A 26,100-nucleotide genomic window follows, 5' to 3' on the forward strand; every position below is an offset into this window, starting at 1 on the left:
GGAAACCACACACACCAATCTTCCCCAAATTGGTACTTTCCAAATATACATTGGGTCTAGATAAGTGGTGTGCTGGTAAATGTTTAGCAACTGGCTCTCCAGATCCATTGCTGCCACAGTGTTTGCGCTACTAGCCACTGAACAGCTAATCAGCATGCTCCATTGTGACTCAGCTCTGCTCTCAAGTGGCTCACAGAATCCCAGAAAATTTAACAATCAACTCTTGCAAGCCTGTATGAGCTGGCTCCAGCATACCACTGGGTTTACGGTTCCCAGAAAATCAAGCTAGCGTGGCCTTTATGAATGGCCAATTGAAACCCTTCCTTGAAAACCCTACTTTTCAAACCATATATGTATACTTGGATGCTGTAGGAAACACTTTTGTTTCGTAACTCAGATCTACATAGCATGCAATTTTCAATCACGGGGGCATATGCTTTTCCTTCAACGGGCCACATAGGGGAAAAAAAAGAGTGAAGCAGTTTTGAGCCATTAAAATGCATCGTATGCAAACCTCCAAGTTTTCTTCACCCCCACTATGTCTAAAGAAACTTACTTTAAACAAAAACAGTGGATTTCATGTAATACGTGTTAAAATTTGTAGTTGTGCAGATTTACAAGGACATTATCTCTCCCAAAAACCCTGATTACCAATAACTCAGGGGGAAAAATATAGCTGCAAAGCCAGAAGTTTAGATACACGCTTGCTAGTTGCATTCCACACTGGAAAAACCCATGGTTGAAGCATTTAACGAATTAATGCCAGAGACTCCCACCTTATCAGAGGGGAATAGAAAGCTGAAAGAAACAGGGAATGGACACTATCTTTCCTGTTTTTCACAGCATGACTGTTGTGCAGCCAAATGACCTGGACCAGCTTTCAGGCACAGTCAGCGAGTTGCAGATTTAAAAGGGAACACACGTTACATGTATGTTTCCCCTTTTAAATTCAGGGCTTAGTGGCAAGCCCTGGATTAATCTTTATTTCAGCGGCTTCTGAAATAACCCTAGCAGCTTCTACCAGGAATTTAACTTTAATCACCTAGACTGTGATCCTTTCACCTAGCCTAGAATGTCAGTTTATCACAAGCTGATTTTGTCCAGGTCATTTGGCTAAATGGCGGCTACGCTGGGAAAAGCAGAATAGATACAGCACCTTCCTTGTTTATTTCAGCTTTCTATTCCTCTCTGATAAGGTGGAGGGCTGTTGGCATTAATTTATTAATGCTCCAGTTGTGTTCAACAGTGTGGAACATAACTAGTAAGCTTGTATCTAAACCTCTGGCTTTGCATATACAACACACACACAAACAGACACACACACAAATGTATGCAGCACAGACACTCAGAACAAAACAAAAGGGGGGAAAAAGAGATTAAAAAAAAAAGTCTCCACTCTGTAATAAGACAAAGTTGCCTCAAAGCCGTCATTTTCTCAGCAGGAAGCAAAATTAAGTTCATCATCAGGGCGTGAATTAACGGCCTCTCATGCTGCTCGGAAATCTATAAGGGGTTATATGTGGTTTGGAGAGAAACATTTTGCCCAGGATGTGTAATAATCACTGAAACTGTAGAGTCGCCCTTGTGGTCCCTTTGGATAATGTTACAGTAATGTTGTGCCTCTTAATGTTTTATGAGGGGTGTTGGGCTTGACAGGAAAAAAGGCGAAGAGGCTGTAAAAGCTTCTTAGCTTACAAAAACAGCAGGGGGAAAAAAAAAGATCTTGGGGCTCAGGAAGAGTTAGGCAGAAAGAGGGAGGAGGAGGGGGAGGGGAAGAGATGAAAACCCCCAAATGTTGGGAGTGCACCCAAGGACCGGTGGCTGAATGATAGCTCACACACCGAGCCAACCCAAGCTACACTCCTCTGACTGCATTACGGCAGGGTGAGGGAAGACCCCCATGGGGTCTTTTTTTTTTTTGAAGCATCCACTTTTATTTTAATGGCCCAACAACCCCGTCCCTCTGGGCTGCAATAAAATCTCATCATGAGCGAGCAACCCTAAAAGCTTTTCCAATCCTCTCTCCAAGAATTTGACAAGGGGAGCATCTCTGCTCCCGGGAAGATGTGGATTGCGCTACCTGGCCCAGTGCATTACAATCCATTCAGATCTGCAGGAGAGGAAGAAAAAAGAAAAAAAAAACACTGGATGTGCTTTGCGGCCTGTAAAGCCACAATGGCAGCTGATTTCAATTTGAAATATCCTCACATAAAGAGCTCCCTGTGAGAAAAATATCACCGCTTTGCTTTGTGCTCCTTGCAGTTTATCCCAGCATAATCCAAACAAAGTGCAAAGACAAACCCCTTCGTGTTCTTCAGTACAGGTAGTCCTCATCTTATGACCACAATTGAGCCTAACATTTCCTTTGCTAAGGAAGGCAGTTGTTAAGTGAGTTTTGCCCCGTTTTATGACCTTACGCGACACAATTGTTAAATGAATCACTGCCATTGTTAAGTTACTAACACAGTGGTGAAGTGATTCTGGCTTCCCCATGGACTTTGCATATCGGAAGGTTGAAAAGGGTGATCACATGACTCCAGGGCACTGCCACCATCATAAATACATGCCAGTTGCCAAGCGGGCGGATTTTGATCACGTGACCGTGGGGATATTGCAACGGTCGTAAGTGTGAAAAATGGTCATAAGTCACTTTTTTTCAGTGCCGTTGTAACTTCGAATGGTCTCTAAACACATGGTTGTAAGTTGAGGACTACCTGTAAACTGGAGAATACAAATGGAACACTGAGTTGAAAGGCTTTTCACCAAATGCATAATTTAAAGAAACAGTTAAGCAAAACACAAGCCAACTGTGTTGGGCCCAGGAATTATCTTTTGTCGTAAAGCAAGGGAAATTAGGCTGGCCAGTACAAGCAGCGGTTTATCATTTGTTCTGGAAAAGATGTTAAGGATAAGGTAAGATGAGAAATAAGAAAAACTACAGGCCCGCTTTCTTTCTCACAATCAATCCCTTACAAAGCATGTTTTTACTGTTTTAAAGTGTTTTTAGTGTTTTTAATTGTAATATATTTTTGAACTGTAAGCCACCAAAAATCATTGACTGAGATGGCCGCCTATAGAAATTGAATGAATGAATGAATGAATGAATGAATGAATGAAGAAAAACTACAGCATATACGGCACAGATGAAAGCACTTATCTCACTATATTGACCGACATTGTCTTTTCTCTGGCATTGTCCATGCCCTGGTTTATATGAAAGGAGAAAAACAAATTAAGAAGCTTTTACTCTTTTCAAACTTTGAGGGGGTGGAAAATGAGAGGTGATACATAGCAATTGTTAATTAGAAAATATATTTATGCTTATTTTTAACTAGCAAAGGGAAAGAAATAGTATCATTTTTAATGCTTGTCTATTGAGAAAAGATGCCGCGGAAAACACCAATGAAGTTTATAGTTTGTTTTGGATGTGCATGTGCACGCACATATTTTTTGTAATCTGTTGCCACTCTTGGTCTGGTGGTAATTTTTAGAGTTAAAATTGAAGACATACATTCCCTTCAGCTTTCCCCAAGCTGGTGTTTTCTAAATTTGGTACACTCTTTACCTGTACTGTCATTATCTTCCAATTCATGAGGAATACAATAAATTAAGGAAAGCTCAATATCAATTATAGGATATGTAACTTAATATATCTGGATGGCATCAAGTTGGGAAACATTGTTCTAGGCCAGGGGTGTCAAACTCAAGGCCTGGGGACCGGATATGGCCCGTAGGGTGTTTAGATCTGGCCCACGGAGCCACCCTGGAAACAGCCAAGGACTGGCCCGTGATGCCTCTGCCAGTGAAAATGTAGCTCAAGGGCTGCGTGTGGTCCTCCCAGGCCCCATTTTCGGCAGCAACGGCCTCCTGCAGCCCTCTGCCAGCGAAAACAGAGATCCATTTTCACTGGCAGAGCACTTGGGCCACCACAGGGGCCCCGACACGAGTGACACCAAACTGGCCACACCCACCCTGGCTCCTGAGGTGAAACACAACCCTGATGCGGCCTTCAATGAAAGAGAATTTGACACCCCTGTTCTAGGCTAACCTATTATACATCCTGTTTCATTACTTTTTCCATGCTTCTGGAGATCATGAAGGAAGAAAATCCAAAGTTTTTTTTTAAAAATTGGATTATTTTAAGGTAGCAAAATCTTTCCTTGTGGTGATGGACAAATATGAGGCTGTTGACATTTAGTAAAGAAACAATTAAAGCAAAATTTCAGCAGCATGCACAATGCCAACTGGTAATCACTTGTGCTGTTAGACAATAAATACAGAGTTATAGCTAAGGACATGAAGATAATGGCGTAATTATTGGTAGAGAGAAGGAATTAATTCATCTGATGTTACCCCAGGCTTCTGAACTAATATATCTCACAGTATCTAAAAAAGATGGTCTTGACATGATCACCAACACAAATCTCTCACCACCGACAAGAGAAATCCATAAGAACTAAGAAAATCCATAGGTACCACATCATCTGTTACTTCTGTCATTTCAAATGGGAACAAGTACAGGGAGGAGACTGCTGCTCAGCTCCTATCTCAACTGTAGAAGGAGGCAGTCACTTGGCAGGCATTTTAAAAAAAAGGGGGGGGGGAAATGTTCCCAGTCCTTCCCTAATGTATGCAGAAAAGTCATCACATAGGATGTTTAGTTGACCCAAATCTTTGATTCTGTGCAGATATATAGTCTGGGCTCAAGCCCAAGAACAGACAACAAAAAAGGGGGCAGTGGATATCTGCAAAGGCTTGCCCAAAAAGAGAGAAAAAGAGAGAGAGAGGGAGGGAGGGAGAAAGAGAGAGAGGAAGGGAGAGAGAGAGAACATACTTCCACCAAGAACATCTGTAAATGGTAACTATTAACACTTTTACAAGGTGACTGAATGGCATAGGGGGAAACTAGTTCACTGTTTCCTCCTGACATACAGACTGTAAAACTGAACAAAAAATGACAGCAGGGCAATAGCTCCTTTTTCTGTGTCATAGGAGCTATTAAAGGATTGTTCTCCCAAAGCACCAGGGAGTGCTCCAACAAGCCAAGCTGTTCCAGCAGTTATTAGAAGCTAAGGGAGGAATGGGGGGTAATCTATTTCACACAGCGCTCCAGCTTCTTCTCTGCATAGCCAACAAGCTAGGGGTGGGGGAGAGGAGGAGAAGGCAGAGCGAGACAGGAATGACAAAGTAAGTGCATCCAAAACGCCTATTACAGGTGTAACCTTTGAAGCTCGCATGGCCTCCCTACGCTTCCCCCCCCTCCCCAAATCCCTTGCCTGTAACACAGATGTCAGAACGGTGGGCTTTTGCACGTGATGACCGTAAGTGGAACAGACTGACAGCACACACCAGATACTGAGACGCAGCCACATCTCATCAGAGGCAAAAAATGGTAAATCCGAATGGATAGATTTAAAAAAAAAAGAAAAAATTGGCAACGGTGAATCATGGAGACCAAATTGTTTTCATTTCTGGACTCGCTGGGAAGAAGGTAGAGAAACAGCGAATCGGACCTTTGATGTGGAAAAACCACTGAGGAATGGAACAGAAAGAAGGCTCTGAGCAATGATTTTAAAGCAGGGAGCTGCAAAAAAAAATTTTTTTTTTTTTTAAAAAAAAGCATAATTCACCCAGGGAGACCCTCTGGGGGGAGGGGGTGGTATCTTTCAAAAGCAAAAAATAAATTGCTTAATTAGATTTTTTTTTTTAAAATGGATAATTGCCTTCATGTGCTTTCAAAGGCAGCTTAGCAACCTCTTAACATCCGCATGCCCTGTAATAGCAACCTTGCTCTGGGAGGGGTTTTTATACCTTCACAAGCAGTGGCTGACAGTAAACACCTATCGATACGGATGGGGGTTGGGGCACTTGGGAGTCGTTAATAAAAGCATGATTCAAAATTTCCTGGTCAATATGTGTTCACATAAAAGGGCAGCATTCTAATGTCCATAATCTCCAAACCCATGGGGCAGAGTTTAATGAAAGTCTGTACAATTCAGGGCTCTATGTCCTCAAAAGCAATTGTTCTAAAAAACAACAACAACAACCCCTAGAATCTACTGATGGGCAAGAGGTGTATGGTAAAGGCAGGAATCCGAAATGCACAGTGGAGCGATGAAGACAGTCTTAACAAGCCAAACGTGAATTAAAGTTGCTGGTTGGGTTGCACTGGGACAAATTCAGAAACAAGCTGGGAAAAAGAGTCCCTCTGCACGCTGCTGCCTGATGAAGAGGAAAAGCCACGTGTTTCCGCAAGAGGCTCGTGCAAGAAATGAGAAACAGATGTGGGCTGAAAGAGGGGGTACTGGTGACAGCCAAGTAACTCAGAAGCCCCATACGTGGTTTGAATGATAGCACGCAGCTCCCTGGGAAGCAGGTTCTTTCTGCAAAATTATTCCCAGCAGAGAGGGGGAAGATGGTGCATTAGCACAGAAGCATCCCTTAAAAGATAACCTTATAAGGTGTGAAAGAAAGATGGCAGGCTCTGACACCTCAGCAAGGAGATCTTCTAACACTGTGGGACGACGCCCTTTCTAGAGTGCCTCAAGAATGGATTTCACTGCTTTGCTTGCAGCCTTTGGGGACATTTTTCGTTCATACCTAGCTGAGAGCTTCAATGGATTGTGTTTTCTTATGCATGGCTAGGATATGGCCCCGTTGACCCCACTTTCAAAAGGCTGCAATCTTTCCAATCTGAAAAACTTCTTCCATGTCTTGAATGCCTCAACACCTCTGCTTTGGAATATGGTTAATATATCTTACCTTCTAATAGGGACATATTGCCAAAATACATTAAAACAATGCTCTGCAGTTCTCTGAACTATTCTGGACTTAAAGCAATGTTCTCTCCTCCTGTGTCTCTTATGATCTCCAAGTTTCACCAAAGATCCCTTAAATGTTATGTTATGTGACTGTCACATTGCCTCAGTAAAAGCACAGAGAGGCACATGTTTGGCTATTTCTCACCTGCTACAGCACTTCATTCTGCTAAGCACTGACATCATCATGAATCACTCTAAGACCTACTTAAATAGAATTCCAGAAAAGCTAGGGGAAAAAAAATGCAATAATAATCCTATTCTGTTTCACTGGTTCTTTTTTTCAGACTACCATTTGGAAAACTAACATTTAGAGATGCTCCAGATGATTTGCAGTAGATTGGGAAAGGTTCCCAATACTCAAACAACTAAGAATAGGAACAGTTCAAAAATATTTTCCACTTAAAATTACACAACCGAAAGAGAATGTTTGGGAGAGAAAACCAGGAGAGGAAAGAATTATATGGAATAATATAGAAAAGGAAAATATGGAGAATCTCCTTTTCCATTCATAAACCGTCTCTCTGTAATCCTTAGGAAATTTTGTCACTCCCTTTATAAAAGCTGGCATAATCATGATGGAATGCTTTTTGTATGGCCGCTTTGTCCATTAACGCAGTGTCTCCTTCTTGTAATTTCAACATCATGAAAGAATGTTTGGGGGGAAAACAGGAGAGGAAAGAACTTTGAAGTTTGTTTTTTCTAGATCACAAACTGCCTAAAACTGAGCATGTGCTCAAAGGCATCTTGTTTCTTAATTTGTAGCCTATGTCTAACCCCCTCGAGTATTTTTCACCAAGCTCTGATTCACCCTGCTAATCTAAACAACTGAATGAATTTATCCGTGAGCCTAAATTATCAATTAAATAGTACAAAATCTACGCTGACTCATGTGAGCTCCTTTGTTTTCCTTAGCCTGATAAATATGTAGGCATGGCATTAGTAATGCCAGAGTTTTTCAAATATGGTTTTGTTTTTTTTCAGTTTTACTGGACTGTTCGTTTTCAAAACTGACAAATGCTTGTTTTAACAGTTAGCTGGTGATGGCCCAGAAATACGGCTGATCAACAAGCTTTTGGAACTAAAATGCATATCAGTGTATAAAAGTGGCAGCGGAACAATTACATAGTTCCTTCTCTGAAGGAAAAACTATGATTGGCTGTTTTCCAACACAGCAAGCTTCCTTAATAAAAAAAAGGATAAAAAGTTCAGACCTGAGGCTACACCATAAATAGCACATGATCTAGAATAATTATTTATTTGCACACTTTGCTTGCACATCATCGACAATGTGCATCCTATATTCTTTTATCAACCTGAAAACATCAAACTGTCGGGTGTAAAAGCCAGATGCTGGATTTGATACATTATATGCCAGTTTTGACCAAAATATTGAAAATTACTATACATATGTTTGTGGAGGGATTTGTATACTTGTTTATTTAAATAGGCTGAATCTTTTTTTTTTTACAGTAAAATTATTAAAGTTCACAAATACAAAGATAAAAGCCTAATACTACGTAAGTAAAATATAAAAAGTAAAAGAAAAGAAAAAAGGGAAAATAGGGAAAAAAAGAAAAAAGAAAAAAAGAAAAGGCCTTCTGGGAACAGCAATGACAGATTGATCACTACCCTGCTATTTGCAGAGCTGACAAACATGGTGGGAATAGAAGCCAAAGAATGGATCAGCTCCTTGGAAATTTCTCTTCAGATTAAGGAGAGGACAAGGAGGACCCTTAAGTTTGCTCCATACAGAATCTCCCTGCAAAATTGCAATCTCCAGCAGGTTTGAGAACTCTGAATGCTTTTTTTTTTTTTTTTTTTGGGGGGGAGAATCATCCTCTCTAAGCTATGGTACAGAACCATAGAGACACCAAAGAGACACAGGGTTTGTCTAATTCCTCTCTTAGGAAACTGCTTAATACTAATTTCTTTCAAGTTAAGAACCTTCCAAAGAGCAAGCTTTACATCATTGCAAGGGAAATCTCCTTCTACCCTGGATGAAAGAAACTCCAATGTAAGTTGATGGATTATAAAGAAAAGCGTTGCTTTTTGGGGGGAAATGGGCAAAAGGGCAACTAGAAAATGGATTTTGGAAAACTAATGGGCTTGATGGAATTGAAAGAATATTCCTGTGGGCTTTAAAAAAAGTATTAAAGAATATATGAATATTTTGAAATTCATATGTAAACAATGTGGGAAAGTTTGTTGAACAGATAGATGATAAGTGGGGAAATAAACAGATGATAAGGCTGACTAGAGGGAACCAGAGAGAACACACAATCTCATTTAAAGGAGAAGAGACCCATTAATACAATGCAGCAACACTATTTTTCTATAAAAGAAATTAAGACTGGGAACAATGTACTCAAAAATAACTTACTTTTTTTTTTTGATAATACCGCAAAGGATACAGATAAACAATAGACTTCATTGGATAAAAGAGACCAATTTGAATGTGGAATTGGAGCTTTAAAAATGTTGGATTACAAAAGCTATGTGGAAAAAGTTGCCGTGGATCTGAAAATAGTTTTAAAAATGTCAGAGTAGAAAAATAATGTGGAAAAAGATGCCAAAATAGATGTATAGATGAAACCCAATTGGTTTCTTAAAAATTAAAGGGGACATACAAATAGTAATCAAAAGAGTGATTTGGAAAGCCTTCTTAGCTAGGATTTACAAAAAGAATGTGTGAAACTAAGGAAATTATTCCTGAGAGGAGACAAAAAGAAAATGATAAGAAGTCAACTTATGGACATTTGACGTGTCAGGATTAAAGCTTTTAAAAAGTTAACAGGTGGTCTATGAAATGAATTTATGTTATCAGAGGTCAAATATGTATGTTGTAGTTTCTGCTAACTACTAATGGGATTTCTTTCTGACCAGAACTGTATGAAACAGTTTCAAGAATCTGTTTACAAGTCGGGCGAGGATTCTTTTGCTTCGTTTCTTAAAGAAAGTGATACATTTGGATTACAAATTGATTTTTTAAATTAAGATTAAAATACAGTATATGTGATAATATTTCTGGTAGCTCTTAGTAGACTTTTGCTGATTAGGACTGAGTGGTAGGCTTTTATAATTTGATTATTGATGAGGGATAAATGATGGGAAAAAGATATTTTTTAAAAATGAAATACTAGAGAAGCTGTCAAGTCAATGTAATGGTTTGTACTTGTCTGTAGGGAGGATGAGAATCATCTTTTATATACCTTATTTATTTTAAAATATACTTATTGCATTGTTATATAACAGATGAGATCAAGGTTCAGTTACTATGACTACACATTTGCTCTTGGGTTTTCAAATACAGGAAAAGAGAAAAAGGAAAAGGAAAGGAAAGATTATGGGCAAATTCCAACAGATATTTAACAATTTAAAGATTGGAGGTGATATAATGTATATTATCCCCCCTTCCAAAAATATGCCTCCCAAGAAAAAGGATGTCCTAGTTTGTTAATTTTAAAAAACAATCATGAAGAAAACAAGAGATTATAGTCATTATATTATCTTTCCTAAAAATATGTTTTTTACTGTTTCAGCACTGTGATCCTATGAATGGAGTTACATATTTAAATATACTTATATATTTATTGGAATTTATTCAGCATTTTGCAGCACTGTTCCAAGAACATATCACATACCTGAAATTTTAGCGGAGTCCTGTTCCTTATTTATTTCTCTCGGCACATTGTCTGGTTCCACGGCTTCCACTTTTGCTGGAGTCTCTTGAGTTGCTGATAAAGTTGTGTAGGTGCTGATAATTAACACTCCCAAACCAATCCATAGTATAATCTGTGCAACAAAAGTTCAGAATCTTGAATGCAGGGATGGACAATTCCTAGCTCCTAGGCCCCACACAATCCCCAAACCTCTTTTGTGGGAGCCTTAGGACTTTTCCCTGACTATTATTGCAAACAGTTTTTACTATTATTTTTTTTAGCATTTTGAAGAGACAACAATTCTCCACTTTGTTGAATAGTAAATATTATAAAGAAACTTCTGCAAGCAACCGTACAAATCAAGGAAACATCTTTGTGTGTGTTTGCGTGTGCATGAAAAGCTATGTGTTAACATTCTTCCAAACATTCTGTGTTATTGTCCTACTAAACGTGGCCCGCAGTCTATCCATTCTTTGATGCCAAATACAAAAGAAAGCAGGGCAAAATTGGTAGAAGGGAGAGGAAATCAAGGGTCTTTGAGATAGGTTAGACTTAAGAGGCTTGTTTATGGGGAACAACTGGCACCTATTGTATACTGTTCTTATCTCTAGACTTCTTCAGCCTTTCAGCTCTTGACAATATGCACTGTTCCTCTTTTATCTCCCAGTCTTATCTATATTTTCTTTGATCTTCCTTTCTTATCCTCATTTCTTTCCCTCAAAACTATTTTCTCCTATCCCCAATTGGCTTGTTTTCTACTTTTTATTTCCTTCCTTCTTTTAATTTCTTAAAGTTCTATTACTTCTATCAGCAATTTCCCTCCTATCTCCCTTATCATTTACTGTAACTTAAGTAATTCAGCCAGCAGCTGCTGGAGACCCCCCCCCCAACATCTTTGTGACATTAAGGCAACCCAGTCAATTGTATCACAGCCACAGGATTCATCAACACCAGCTGAAAACACCTATTGCATTATAGCACATATCACATCTAAATTAAATTGTGCTTTAAGCTCAACACGCTAACTGAATAATCCAGTAAAAATAAAATAGGGTAAGTGCTTTAATATCAACAGGGTCAAAATTCAGTTAGATTAGATTGATACTGAAAGAACTCAACAAGTTAGTCCTGGATTGTACTGAGTTGCATTGTAAGCAATATATATTGTATGATACTAAAAAAATTATGAAAACGTGCTTTGGACTCTAAGCAACCATAGTATCTATATACTATTTATTAAAGTATAATCATCTTTTTCAGGCTTCCACTACTTTAATAAGTCAATTAATACAGGTCAATATAACTGGTAGTGGAAGCTTTTTCAGTCTCTCACACGCTTTAATGAGCAACACTGATACAAAATCCAAAGCACGTCTGTATCATATATGAAGCATGTGGAATTCTAAAACCCAGTATTATCCATTTGTCAGTAGGGGGAAAACATTTGCAAAACTAACTATCTTTTTGCCATTCGTTGCTGTTATTTATTAAACAAAATCATTTAATCTGCTATAAAGGTTTCACAAACTTTGTGATTATCATTTGAGTCTAGGCCTTGTACACATGAGAACACGTATAGCAACATCTAGTTAAGATTTTTGAGAAAATGGAAATTCTACCCAAAAGAGAAAACCAAAAAGGAATCAAAACTTCTTTAGTCAAAGAAACAATATGAGATACAAAGATTTTAAGGAAACATATTTATAATAATAATGCCAACATTACATACATACAAACAGACAGTCCTTGGTTTTTAAAGATAACCTTTAGATATGAATGGAGCTTGAAAGATAGGGAACAATAAAAATATATTAAAAGAAAAAAGGAATAAAAATCAAATTAAAAGATGGAGGAAGGAGACCATTGAGCAAGGAATAACATTGAAGGAGGATATGGCTGAAGGATCTGACCTCCCTTATACTAGGAGGGATCCTGAATAGGTTGAGAGTTTGAGTGCCTAAGTGTAAAACCAATATGCTCAAGTGGAGACTTTTAGCAGATGACAACATGCCGTGTGAATGTGAAGACACACAAAGCCCAGCCCATCTGCTGGTATGTCAGCTACTACCAGAAACAGGTACTGATTAATGACTTATTTTTGGCCAATGACAAAGTCAAGAAGAAAAAACCTCTGGCAGTGTGAAGTTTGCTCTACACTAGATGCAGAAGAAGAAAAAATGGGGCTGCCTGTTACAAAATGGAGGATGGCTGATCAGTTATAGTACTTAAAACTTATTCAACTTATTGAATATGATAAAGGGAAGAGAAGCACACTCTCATACACAGCCATTGTTACTGCTTTCAACATTGATTTCTTGCAGATTACCTATTACCTTTCTACCATTGCGCATTGTAACAATTTTTCATCCATTTATCTAGCTTCGTAAATTTTCTACCAAAGTACTCTAGTTCTTCAACATTTGTGTGTAACTTGCAATCACTCAATTTTCTCTGCTCAACATATCTAGGTCAGTCTTTTAATACATTCATTTTCAGATCCATATACTTCATTGCATTACACAATCTAAAATTTGCTTGAAATCTTCAAGTTCTAAGGCAGCAACAGGGCAATGTCTGCATACAAAAGTATACAGATAGTCCTAATGACCACAACTGGGGGAGGCAATTCAATTGTTAAGTGAAGCAGTGACTAAATGTATCTGTAACCGTGCTTATTATTTTACTTCAGCTTTCCTGTTTTACGGATCTGCAAAGGTCCTAAATGTATGGATTAGTTGTAAAGTTACTTTTTCATCACTGTCATAATTATGAATGGTTGGTAAACAAGGCAGGGGCTAAGTGAGCACTACCTGTACATACATTCAGTTCCCACATGCTCACCTCAAGTATTACTTAACACATTTTCTCCATAAATACATTAAAGAACCAAAGGGACATCAGAATTTTTTGTCTTACTCTTTTGCTCAGTGCTCAACTATTAACTAAGCATTCTATTTATTCTTATGCATTCTTTATATCCATTACTACATTTTGCAATTAATCTTCAGCCCCATATTCACAGAAAACATCCCATAATTCAAGTCTATTCACTTTATTACATATTTACTCTAAATTAAGCAATAATCCCCCAAATGTTTTTGTCACATTCATACTTTTCTCAGTGCAGTATAGGGGGAAAAAAGCCACAAAGCATTTCCCAAAAGTTGTTCATTATCACCTCTTGTATTATTCCAGCTAGGATTTTGTCAAACATCTTTCCAGGTCACAAGTCACATAGCCACTCCATAGGCAAACCACACTTATATTTTAATATTCCTCCATTTACCCACGCCATTTTTCAACATTCTCACACGCTAGTTATAATATATTCCATCAATTTTTACTTGGATAGTATAGCACTCTAGCAGGACTAGCTCTAGACATTTTAGACCTCTAAGCAAAGTAATATTCTGGCACCTTTATGATTATACAATATTTAATCCTCAAGTGGGCATGCTACTGCATCGAGTGGGCAATTTCCACTTCTCCAGATATAACTTCAATAAGTTGACAGTCGTGCAACTTGTTCACTCAATACTTTTCTATTAGCCCATTGTTTTGCTTTGATAATATTTTCAGTTTCCTGAGGTCCATAGCTATACAGTAATAATTTCTTTTTCATGACTTGAACATCTTGGTTAGTGTGCTATTCACTATCACTCAACTGCCTTTGTGGGTGTTTTTTAAAAGTGTGCAAAGAAAAAAGCAACGAGGAAAGATCATCAGATTTTACATTCATATTGTATACTTCAGAAGTGTTTTCAGTTTTGGCACCTCCTAAAATTTAGTGCTCTCGGTGACTGCCTAGGTTGCTTAGTCTTAGAAGCGGCTCTAATTATAGCATTTCAATTCCATTTTTGACATATTGCTATCATTTGTACAAATTTCTAATATGCTTCTTCCAGCATTCCCTCACTTCAGTTTCATCCCACATCATGTCATCGTTTTTATTTTTACTTTCATTTACTCTTCTACAGGCTTCTTATTTGGCCCTTTTCATCTACTTCTAAGACAATATTTGAATTTCTGTCAAAATTGCTCTGCATTCTCTCCACTTCTTTTAGCTTTAATTGTATCTTTCTCTTTAACAAGATTCTTTGCAACTATCTTTCTCTCTGTGGACTTTAGACACACCTTTTATCATTCTCTCTTAATATATTTTTTCTTGTATACAGCCTCTTTCACTTCATCAGTCCACAAAGCATCTTTTTTTAAATTTCAATAGCATAACTCCACATATTCTCGCATACCTTGTAACATGACTCTTTTCATACTGTTCCAAGCAGCTTACTCCTCTTCTTTATCACTGTTCTTCATTAATGATGTTCGAAGATTAATTTATTGTATAATCTTTTTCATACAGGACTTGTACTTTGTTTCTGATCGTTTTAACTATCCTCTGATTTCTTTTACTTTTTTCATTCTCTCACCCATTCTAAACAAACCAGTAATGAATCTGGATGTATATTTATTCTTTTGCCATGTGTATTTATGAACAAACGTACCACATATTTGTAGCAGAGATTTTTCTAAGCTGGATCTCATTAAACAATTATCATTATCTTTCATTCTTGGGTATCAGAATGGATCGATAACTTTTTTTTAGATCCTCTTGTCTCGCTTCCACCCATCCATTCATGTCACCTAATTTTTTTCCCAAATTGAATTCATTCAGAATAATGCACATTTTTGCCCAAACACATTTTGTTCTTTCCATTATCAATATTCAATGAAGTGTAACATGTAACTTTTACCACCTTGCTGATTCATATTTCCATATGTAACCACGATAACCTACATGATATTGAGTCTTACTTTCTAGTGTGCTTTTCAGCCCATTTCACCCTTTCATTCATAATGAAACTCATCCCTTCACTTCCGTGCATTTATTCATCAATTCCCCACACAAAATCAGACAATCTTCATTCAGATCTATTACACTTTTCTCTGGGTTTCTTTCCTTTTCTTTACATTTCAATCATCAGTTTAGGCTCTTTATCATTCAGTCCTTTTATATTACAAAGTGCAATCTTCCATATGCTACGGCCATCAATAAATAGGTCCACAGATATCAGGTTTTCACAGGACACGTATGAAAACTGCAAATTAGATTATAGTCATCATCCATCAGTTTTTTACCACAATGCCACAATCACAACCAATGTCCCTATGTACCGTAAGATTGATGACACCAATCAATGAAAAAGTATTCAAAAAGTTTAAGATATTTATGGAACCACTAAATAAATATTGGATGACAGAATATTGTATGCATATATCTATTAAAGACATGTCTATTAATAAGTGACCATTTTAGGCAGGAAACCAGAGGAATTGATGCTAATAGAGGTAAAGCTTTAAATCTTATTAACAATTTGGAAATAAAACAAGCTTGTCAGGTCCAGGAAACATACATCAAACAGAACTTTTAAAAATTCAAATATGCAGCAACTAATCTGACACTCTAAAAAGGTACAAATGTTCATATAATCTTGAAATTAAAAAGGGAACCAACATAAGATTTTTATAAAATTAGGGTCTAGGAAAATCCAATAAATTACTGTTTAAAATCTGTTCCAACTAATTTGATGGAAAATATTGTCAAATACAATATGAACAAATATTGTATTGAATACACAATTTGCCAGAAAAACAGCAGCACAGCTTTGGCAAAGTTAAGGTTTAATTTGAATTACTTAGAATTCTTTGAGAGCATCAGCAAACATGAAACTAAGAGGAAAGATCTGGCAGATATCGTTTATTTGATCTTGAAGAATTAGACTTCTTGAAAAAATAAGTTATTTGATATGTTTTCTTGTAGTTCATAACTACTTAGTTAACATAAAACTGAGAAGGACAAAAGAATATTTCTTGTAATGGTTTTAGGGGAAAAATGAGCTATCCTACAAGAGCTTATCCAGACCAAACCCTTTTAAATGATCTGGAATTAAGGATGAGGAGTGAGGCATGTATCTCTGCAAATTATTGGGATGCTTTAAAACAAGAGCTGGTAAAGACCCCCTCAAAAGATACCTCCAAGTTGGAGAAACAGATTTACAAAAAACAAATATGGTTCCCACCACACAAGTACTGATTAGGTCTGAAAGAGGTGACTGATAAGGAAGGAAGATAGGGAGGTTAGCTTTTTGTTTCCCAAAGGAGAAGCTTTTATGTAGTTCTAGCTCTATACCTGTGCTTGCTACGAAACTGTGTGATTGGGCTTAGTTTTGGGGAGGAAAATAAGGAGAAAAAATTCAGACTCTGCCTACCAGCATCAATCGGTATTCATCTGGCTAGTGTGCTGTCAGTGTGTGAGAGTTGAGGGCTGTTTGAAGACTGAATCAGTATTTGCTGTATGAGCAAGAAGACGACAGCAAGGCTCCTGGGCATGGCTTAGCTCAACTGTTCTGTACTAAAGCTGCTTGGTGCTGGGAAACTAAACCTGAAACTTCCTTCCTGTGCTTGTGTTTTGCATTTGGAATAGATTTCTTTTCAGATGGGGAGGGGAAGTAGAACTCCTTAGCATCAGAGCGTGTTAATAATAATATACAAAATATTAATGCTCTGATGGTCATTTTGAAAAATCCTTTCTTAGTGAACACCTAGAAGCTTAGAGGAACATACGTGCCAAACTTCAAGTTTGTAGGCTTTACGGTTCTGGAGATTTTGTGATAATGCGTGAGTGGTATTTCGCTTTTATACTGTATATATAGATTGCTCTTTTCTTTCTGGGTGAACTCACTGAGCAGTTTCATGTAGATGTTAAAGAGGAGAGACTCAAGACCTGAGGCACACTCATACACACACACAAACACACTGCAGGGATTGTCAATTCCTCCTGCCCCAACACCAACTGAACCCGGCCATGGAGAAAGGAGGATAATGACTATAAAATGACTCCACTCCCAAGCCGTGGAGCTGGTTCAGAAGGATTTGATGGTATCAAAAGCCACCGACAGATTTAGGAGAGCCAGGACAGTTGCATCATTCCCGTTCTAGTCCTCCAAAGATCATCAGCAAGAGCAACCAATGTTGTCTCAGTGCTAAAGCCTGGTCTGGATACAGACTGAAAAGGGTCCAGATAATCAACTTCATCCGGGCTTAGGGTTGCATGCCAACCACCTTCTCAATAATCTTCCCCATAACTGGATGATTGGAGACTTTACAAAAGTTGTCTAATCCAGCTGGGTTCAAAGATGGCCTCTTGAGAAGAGGCGGGGGGGCATGCACCACCACCTATTTCAAGGTAGGAAGTACCACTTCTTCCTGCAAACAGGCATTAATCATTATTTGAACCCAGTCACAAGCCACATCCCAGCAAACCTTACCTAACCAGGAGTGGCATGAGTCCAAAATAAAGGTGGCCAAACTTACAGCCACAATTTAATTGAAATGAATTTAGTTATAGCTCCTATTTCAACTAAGAGGGAGAATCAAGCTGGTTTCTTAATTTCAGGGAAGAAAAGGCAAACAAGGGGAAGGAAGCTAATGCAGTCCACTTTGGACTCCATCCCACCTGGCCAATTTGCACAACATCTTATGTGGCTTGTGAAAGCCCCGAAAACCTCTAATCGCACCATCAAACAACAGGAAGTTTCCAGTTGTCATGTTTACCGAGGGGTTGGAAACAAGGGAACAATATTTGCAAAACAGATTGCAAAATTAAGCTGCAAAAATAGAATGAGTTTGATGCTTCTTAGATGTAGAATCCAGACATCCTGGTTATTATTACACAGCTTTACTGCTTGCAATGAACACACATACAGAGAGCGAGAGAGAGAGAACACTTTGATTTAAGCTATCCCTTGAAGTTTCTGTAATTTATGAGATGAGGGCTGGGCTGATCAACTAAGCAGATACACAATCATAACTGATAAACAATATGGGCATCAAGAATTTTAGCCTCGCTTGAACAGCGGAGCTGCCAAGCTCCAAATGAAAAAACGTACTGAAGGAGAGAGAAAGACAAGTGGATGGATTATTGGCTGACAGTGAAGGAGATTTAATTAAACTCTGATGCATTATTTTTACCTAGTTAATCACTGTAATTGTCACTGCAAGGGTTCGACATGGAACCTGGTCTGCATGTCAACCATGCTACTATTACAGGTGCAGGGAAAACTGAGAAAGCATGTGTTGTTGTTTTTTTAAATGCCATACTGCTAGCCAGAAGTTAACAAAGTAAGTCAGTGGGGATGGGGAAAGAGGGGGTCAATTAAGGCATAATGAATTTTCTATATTTTATCCTCTCCCTCTTCAAAGGGTTATTAGATCAAACAGGGTAATGGTAGTCCAATCAAAAAACGTCATTTTGGGATTTGGGGAAAAAGGTTATTTGCAAGAGGTGCTAAGAAGCAGAACTGATGATCAGCGCAAGACAATGGCAGCAGTCAAGACCCTTCTCTACTAAATCTTGTCTCTGAACAATCATCTTTTTCACTTACTGGTGAAAAGTAGCCCACAAAGATTTGTTCCCCTTAGAGATTTTCTTCATGGTTCCAAGTAGAATCTTGACAGGAGAAATCTACTTTTTGATGACTGCTGCTACTGCTCGCATTCATTGTGTGGGTCATATACCAGTCAGTATGTATTTTTTTAACATTTGTGCAGCAACTGTCTGGTTTTGTAAAGCATCCAGATATCATAAATTAATTACTATTATCTATTTTTTAGATTTGTATCTATTTTTTTCTCTAGAGGCTCAGGTTCTCCTTCTGCCTCCAACTTTATACCCACAACTGTAATCTTGGGAAGTAGCTTGGTTGAAGAAAGGACAAGCTCAAAACTTACTTCTATCACTCACTGTGCACATAAATTACATCTCCCCAATTCTAGTCCAACACCTTAACTATCACCCAATCTTACACGAGGTACAGTTTGCAGAGAACAATACATTATTTTATGTTCTCTATTTCACTCATGAGCTTTCATTACAAACTAAATCCACATATTGTCTAATATTCCAAGGTGACGCAGTAGTTAGAGTGCTCTACTGCCGGCTACTTCTGCTGACTATCGGCTGCCTGCAATTTGGCAGTTCAAATTTTACCCTGCTCAAGGTTGACTCAGCCTTCCATCCTTCCGAAGTGGGTAAAATGGGGACCCAGATTGTTGGGGGTAATATGCTGACTCTGAAACTGCTTAGAAAGGGCTGTAAAGCAGGGGTCCCCAACCACCGGGCCGCGGACCGGTACCGGGCCGTGGAGCACTCTTTACCGGGCCGCAAAGAAAAAAATTAAAAAAAATGGCGGCTTTCTTCGCCTTCGGTGAATGCTGCTGGGATCGGGATCAAGGACACAAATGAAAAAGGGGAGGGAGGAAGCAACCGAAGCCTGTCCTGCTCTCTGGCTCAGCTCTCTCAGTCGCTTTCTCGCTCCTCCACCAGCCCAGGAAGAAACTGCTTCAAAGAAGCTGGGGGTGGCTTTCCTGTCGCCGCAGCTTCCCGGGCGCCCGTTTCACCCCACCCCACCCGCCCGCCCGCTCGCGGTTCAATCCACAGTGCTCCGTTCTGCCTGCCTGCCTGTCTGGTTGTTTGGGAGCAGCTTGGCTGAATAATAACTATTCGCCTCTTTTTATCAGCGAAGCTGCTCCGAAACGAAGAAGGCAGGCAGGCAGGCAGGCAGGTAGAACAGAGCACTGTGGATTGAACGCGGGCGGGCGGGCGGGGTGGGGGTGAAACGGGCGCGGGGAAGCTGTGGCGACAGGAAAAGCCACCCCACCCCCACCCGGCTTCTTTGAAGCAGTTTCTTCCTGGGCTGCTGTAGGAGCGATAGAGTGACTGAGAGAGGAACGAGGCAGACACCTGAGGGAGGGAGGAGGAGACACCTGAGGGATGGGGCTGGGAGGCAGGACCAAGGCGCCCCTGAACCAGTGGTTTGCTGGCAGATGTTTACACCCGACTAGGTAACAACATCAGATGTTACCTAGTCAGGTAATGAAACGTCTGCAAGCAAACTACCAAAGTCGGATTCTCTCTCCTTCTCCCCCCCGGTCCTTGAAAAATGTTTCTGCTTGAAACCGGTCCCTGGTACAAAAAGGTTGGGGACCACTGCTGTAAAGCACTGTGAAGTATTATATAAGTCTAAGTGCTATTGCTGTTGCTACACACTGTCTAATATTCACAATATTTTTGTGTTGCTTTCTAAAGAGGAAAACACTGTCAATTTATAGTATTACAAGCAACTATAACAAAGAAAACATTGCTAGACTTGTAAGAAACTGCATAAACTAGGGAAGAACAGCACAAAGTCACAGAAAGTGTTACAGAGGCCAACCTAGTACAAAACCAGCTGGCAATCACTTCTAGACATGTCACAAACAGTTTTGCACAGATTTCATTTGAAGAAAGATCTGGAGGGCATTACACTGCGTATTCTGCAATTTGAAATTAGCTGGTCCATATCCAAGGGTTAAGTGAAAGCCACTCTGAGACAGGAATTAGCAACATTTGCTTATGAAAAACAATTATCAGACCTAAACATAAAGAATGAAAAGTTCAAGCATTTGGATTATCACCCAGGACTGAAAGTGAAGAAGAGGGGGAACGGCAAATTGAATTGAATGTGTGAACACATAATTTGGCCATTTTATTAGGCATGACTGATATTGGAAAAAATCAACCAATCTCACCATAAGAGAGATGTGTAAGAACCACTAATATTTTGACAGATTCCCTATATCTGCAATGTGTGTCCTCCTCAGCCTTCATCTTAACTATTTCATGCTAGTTCCAAATTCTATACCCTCTAAATGGGGTATAAATGAAAAAAGAATTTAAGCCACCTGGTAACAAAAAATAAATAAAATATTCCTTCTGTATAATTTCTGTGGGTTTGAAGGGGGGAGATGCAGAGATATTTCTTATTATGCGTTATTTTTTAAAAACAAAATTCAGACTTCGTTGAGTTTCTGAATGTTTAAAAAAACCTTTAGCAACAAAGAATAATACTAAGAGAAAAAGAGAGTATTTGCATTTGGCTCCGGAGGCACCAAAATGCCTTAAGGAAAAGCAATACTATACTATTTTTTTCTTCAGGAAATACAAAGTTTGTATTTCTTTACACAAATGGTAAACTAGGATCAGCTGGATAGTGTTCAATATTTGAGATAATATCTGCCAGAGACCTGGAATTCTTTATGCTCAGTGAGTAAAGGAGGCTTTTCAAGGAAGCACAGTTCATACAGTAATTCCATTTGCAAAATCACTAATACATGCCAATTTAGGATAATAGGATAAAAACTACAAAGACCTGGATTTCAGTCATATTTTGAATCAAATTGCACTATTTTTTTTTTATTAATTCCATGGATTTAACAACCCCCCCAATGACTAGAGCCAAATCAGGGGTTACCTGGCAGTTTTCTAAATGAACATTTTTTTAGAAATAATAATTTGATTAATGAGTACAATTGTAACATAAAATTAATGAAAACTAAAATATAAAAGGAAAACAAAGAAAATAGAAGGTGCAGAAGAAAAAAATAGAATGAGAAATAGAAAAAAGATAAAAATACAGTAAAAGAAAAAGAAAAGAAACATATAAAGTGACTTTCCTATTCATTGAAGTATAAACAATTTTAGTATCTTATCATCTTCTCTTAAAATACAAGAAATGACCTCCTCTTCTCATATCCCATCTCTCTAAATAAATTAATGAAGCCTCCTCATTTCAGCCCTGATGTTAATAAAAGTCCGTTAAGATAAAAACATGTGTATTTTAACTGTGATCAATTAAACCACCTTTATTTTCCTATTTCTTTTCTTCTAAGAACAGGTAGTCCTTGAGTTATAACTGTTGATTTAGTAATAGTTCAAAGTTACAATGGCACTGAAAAAAAGTGACTTATGACTGTTTTTCACAGTTACGACTATTGTAGCATCCCCACGACAACTGTCATATTTATGACGATTACAGTATCTTGGGGTCATGTGATCACCTTCTACAACCTTCTGACAAGCAAAGTCAATGGGCAAGCCAGATTCACTTAACAACCGTGTTACTAACTTAACAACTGCAGGGATTCACTTAACAACTGTGGCAAGAAAGATCATAAATTGGGGCAAAATTCACTTTACAACTGTCTCCCCTAGCAACATAAATTTTTAGTTCAACTGTCGTTGTAACTCAAGGACTACCTGTATCTGACTCTTTAGTCCCTTCAAATAATGTCTTAGAACTATTTTTTCATTTATTCTTTGTCCCTTTTTACAAAGTTCTTAAAATTTTTAATAAGTCTCTTATAAATCCAAATAGGAAAATTATCCAGGTCATTTTTTTAGTTTGCTATTATACATCCTTTTTAATTATTAAGATATCAATTGGTTTCTATTGCATATTCCCCATGTCATTTTTTGTTTGTCATTTAAAAATCCATTTTCAAATCAGTCTTGAAGTTGTCAGATAGAACTTGCTCCATAACATCTTTTAAACACAGTATTTAAAGAGGCAGACACAAATAAAATTAATTTCTGGGTCCATTGTTCAATAATATCCTTCAATATGTCCAATGTTAAAATATTTTGCTTCATTCAATTCAGAATTCTTTTAATTATAATCTTTATAATTCATTCTAATTTCCTCAAGTGTCCAATTTTTAAAATTTTCCTTATGTCTTTAAAAAAAAAACTATTTAAAACAAGTGTATTTTTCCAGGGGAAGGACTCTTTATAAATAATTCCAAAATTTTACTTCAAATTTATCTGGATCTTTACTCCATTTATAACTTTCTAAAACCAAACTTTTAAGCGTCTTTTTGCTTTAAAAAATTCTGAAAAAAAAACTACTGTCCCTAAAATTGTAATTAAAATGTCACTAAGGATTGAAGGAAACCCACTCACTGTAAAACAAGTTGATCCTAATACTGTATTAGGATCCTTAGGTTCCTAAAAGCTGAAAGACAATTAATAAGCAATTTCTGAAAATGATTAAAAAAGGAAGTATGCAAATTTCATATCCTTTTGAAAGTACAACCATGTTTTGAGCAAGATGGTGGATCCTTCATCTTTAGAGCTCTAAATCCATCAGAGACCAGTGTCTTGCTGTCTCCTCACAAGGAGCAGCTGTCTGCAGCACCTGTGGGCGACCTGAGGTAGTCTCCTTGTTCAGAGGGGAATTATAAAGAGCTTGTCCAATTGCTGGCTTGTATCATTTTGCTGCAGTCATTGGATCCACTGTCTTCATTATTTCTTTCCCGGAGGTCAAAGGTTTGATTATATTTTCATTTCTTGTGCCTAAGCTTATTTTCTCAACACTTGTGCTTTAAGAATCAGTAGCAATACCAGCAGCACTGATTTTTTTTTATTCTTGTTTTCAGCTTTTTCTCTACCACCTTGCATAGTTTCAAACCAGTGTTCCAAATCTATTTATTTCACTTACACAACAGCAAACAGAAGTGCCAGAATTTCTAGTGCTAAGCAGTGTGTTCACATGATATCACAATTTACAGCTGTGTTGCTTAGTGATAGAAATTCTGGTCCCAATTAACTGATTAACTGAGCAGTACCACTATAACATTGGGCTTCATGGGCAGAACGTTGTCAATTCAAAACCCAGAACTTTTAAAAGTATCATTTTTCTTTACTACTTACTTTTCCTTTGGGCCTTTATTTTATTACTATTTTAGTAAATACAGTTGGGCGCTATTTTATTCTCTAGTTACTTGAAGTAGAAACATTTCATCCACAGCTCCCATGAGGAAAAGCTGGAAAAATACAAGAAAGGAATTTTTTTACTTTAAACTTGGTTGCATGCTTCCTGATATGTATGCTTTGATGTTTTAACTGTATATATAAATTCAAGTTCGTATACATATTACAAACACACACATATATATGTTGCGTGTGCACGCCAAAGGAAAAGGAAAAAGAGAAGAAATATCTTGACATTTGTTTGTCCTGGCATGGAAAATAAAGAGGGCACACAACGGCAGGGGAATTGTCTAATGGCCATAGCAGCTTGTAGTCTGGACTGATTTTTTTTTAATAAGGCTGCCAAAGCATCTCAGTTCAGAAAAGAATTTCCTTATGCTATTTTAGAATAAAACAGCATCAGCACAAGATAGCAGATATGTTCTTAGATGAGTAGATCTATTACAAATTCTATTGTAACCAGCTTTATATTAATCACTACAACTAACTCTACTTTCCAAGATTTTTAACATAAATCTACATATTCCACAAAGTATAGATTTAACCCAAGGCAAATTTAAAATACTGTTTTAATTGCTTGTTCATACATGCATTTGCAACTAAGAACAGCTCCAAGAGCATGCTACCTTCCAAAATTAATTTTGTTTTAATTGCTGCATTCTGATTGTTTTGCTTTATGATAACGTTTTATCTAACCTTTATTAAATTAAAGATTGCCTTTATTGCTTGTTCGGTATATCAATTTGTTTGGTTCCTTTGGAAAGATGAGAATTATAAAAATAAAATAAGACAAAAGAATACAATATGGGGAGTTACACTAGGAGTTACAAATCTGCCCAGATTGCTATTATGGATTAATTAGGCTATCCACTTTTAAAACACAGGAATGTTCTAAAGGAACATTGCTCTAAAGGATCTAGAATCATATTTGTAAAGGCAGGGGATCTGCACGGGTCTTTTCCATTACGTACTCCTTAAAGCTTTTAACCCGAGTGCCACACATAAACCCTGAGAGTTCTTCCAATTATACAGACTATGCACACTATCACAGAGTGATCATACTTCCCTATTTTAAAAGAAATTTCAAAAAGTGAAATGAATTAGGATGCTAGACTGTTGAGTTTAAGCTTTTAATTATATCAGGAATTAAAGCTAGGCATTTGGGATTTTATACTTTGGGAGAGTGGGCTTCCTAGTTAATAAAACCGATACACTGGAGATGCCAAATAAAATTAGCTTTCCTATTTGGACTGGAGTTTAAATTGCATTTCCTACCTAAAGTACAAAGAAGTAAAAACAAGCAAATGCATACCTCTACAGGATGCAAGCTTTATTAGGGACCATTTAAAGAGGCATTATGAATATGCAGAAGGGAATTGCATATTAAGAGCTAGAATTTTACATTATATTTTTTTGTGTTTGCCATCACAGATGAGGTAAATTATTACTCTGTTCGAAAAGCATCCTTTTAGGCAGAGGGAACAACTGCAGCAAAACAAAAACCAGATATTTGGCAGCATATGCCATTTTCCTCCATGTGTATATATGTTGTCCTCTGTGAAAAATTAATCTGATTTGGCTTGTTCCATGTATCAATCCCATTAACTGCAAAGCCAGCACGTGCAAATCAATAAAGTCCCAATACTTAGCTTTTGTTTCAATGTACTTAAAGCTGGAAATCCAGTAATCTTTGCTATGATCAAGATTTCCACCATTTGCTTTTCAGAATGCCTTTACTATTTTCTTGGCCTTGGTCAGAAATCTAACTAAGTCTATTTAACATGACTAGAGCTTTCCAGCAAGAGATTTAAGCTAAAATATGAACATTAACCTAACATTAACCTACTTCATGTGTTTCTGATCCTTGCCATGAAAATGCCATTTTCTCTCTCAATTTCTCTACTCTTAATTTCTTTTTCCTCCCTTTTAGTATTTAATTTACTTTCTGAATCAATTTCAATCTTCTTTGCAT

The 26,100-nt window shown here is 37.7% G+C and overlaps 1 protein-coding gene across 10 annotated transcripts in view; it reads right to left on the reverse strand.

The window, feature by feature from the left end:
- The window catches only part of SLC38A10 (solute carrier family 38 member 10), an 80,715-nt gene that overhangs the window by 12,784 nt on the left and 41,831 nt on the right, over positions 1-26,100 (reverse strand). For all 10 annotated transcript variants that reach the window (XM_087955992.1, XM_087955998.1, XM_087955996.1 and 7 more), the window contains one exon: positions 10,463-10,613. In XM_087955992.1, the coding sequence (XP_087812118.1) occupies positions 10,463-10,613 (151 nt within the window). The remainder of the gene's footprint in view (positions 1-10,462; positions 10,614-26,100) is intronic.

Source organism: Notechis scutatus, chromosome 2 (genome assembly GCF_049901735.1).
Source record: "Notechis scutatus isolate UNSWTSFEM ecotype Mainland chromosome 2, rNotScu1.2, whole genome shotgun sequence".
In the NCBI taxonomy this organism is placed as follows: Eukaryota; Metazoa; Chordata; class Lepidosauria; order Squamata; family Elapidae; genus Notechis; species Notechis scutatus.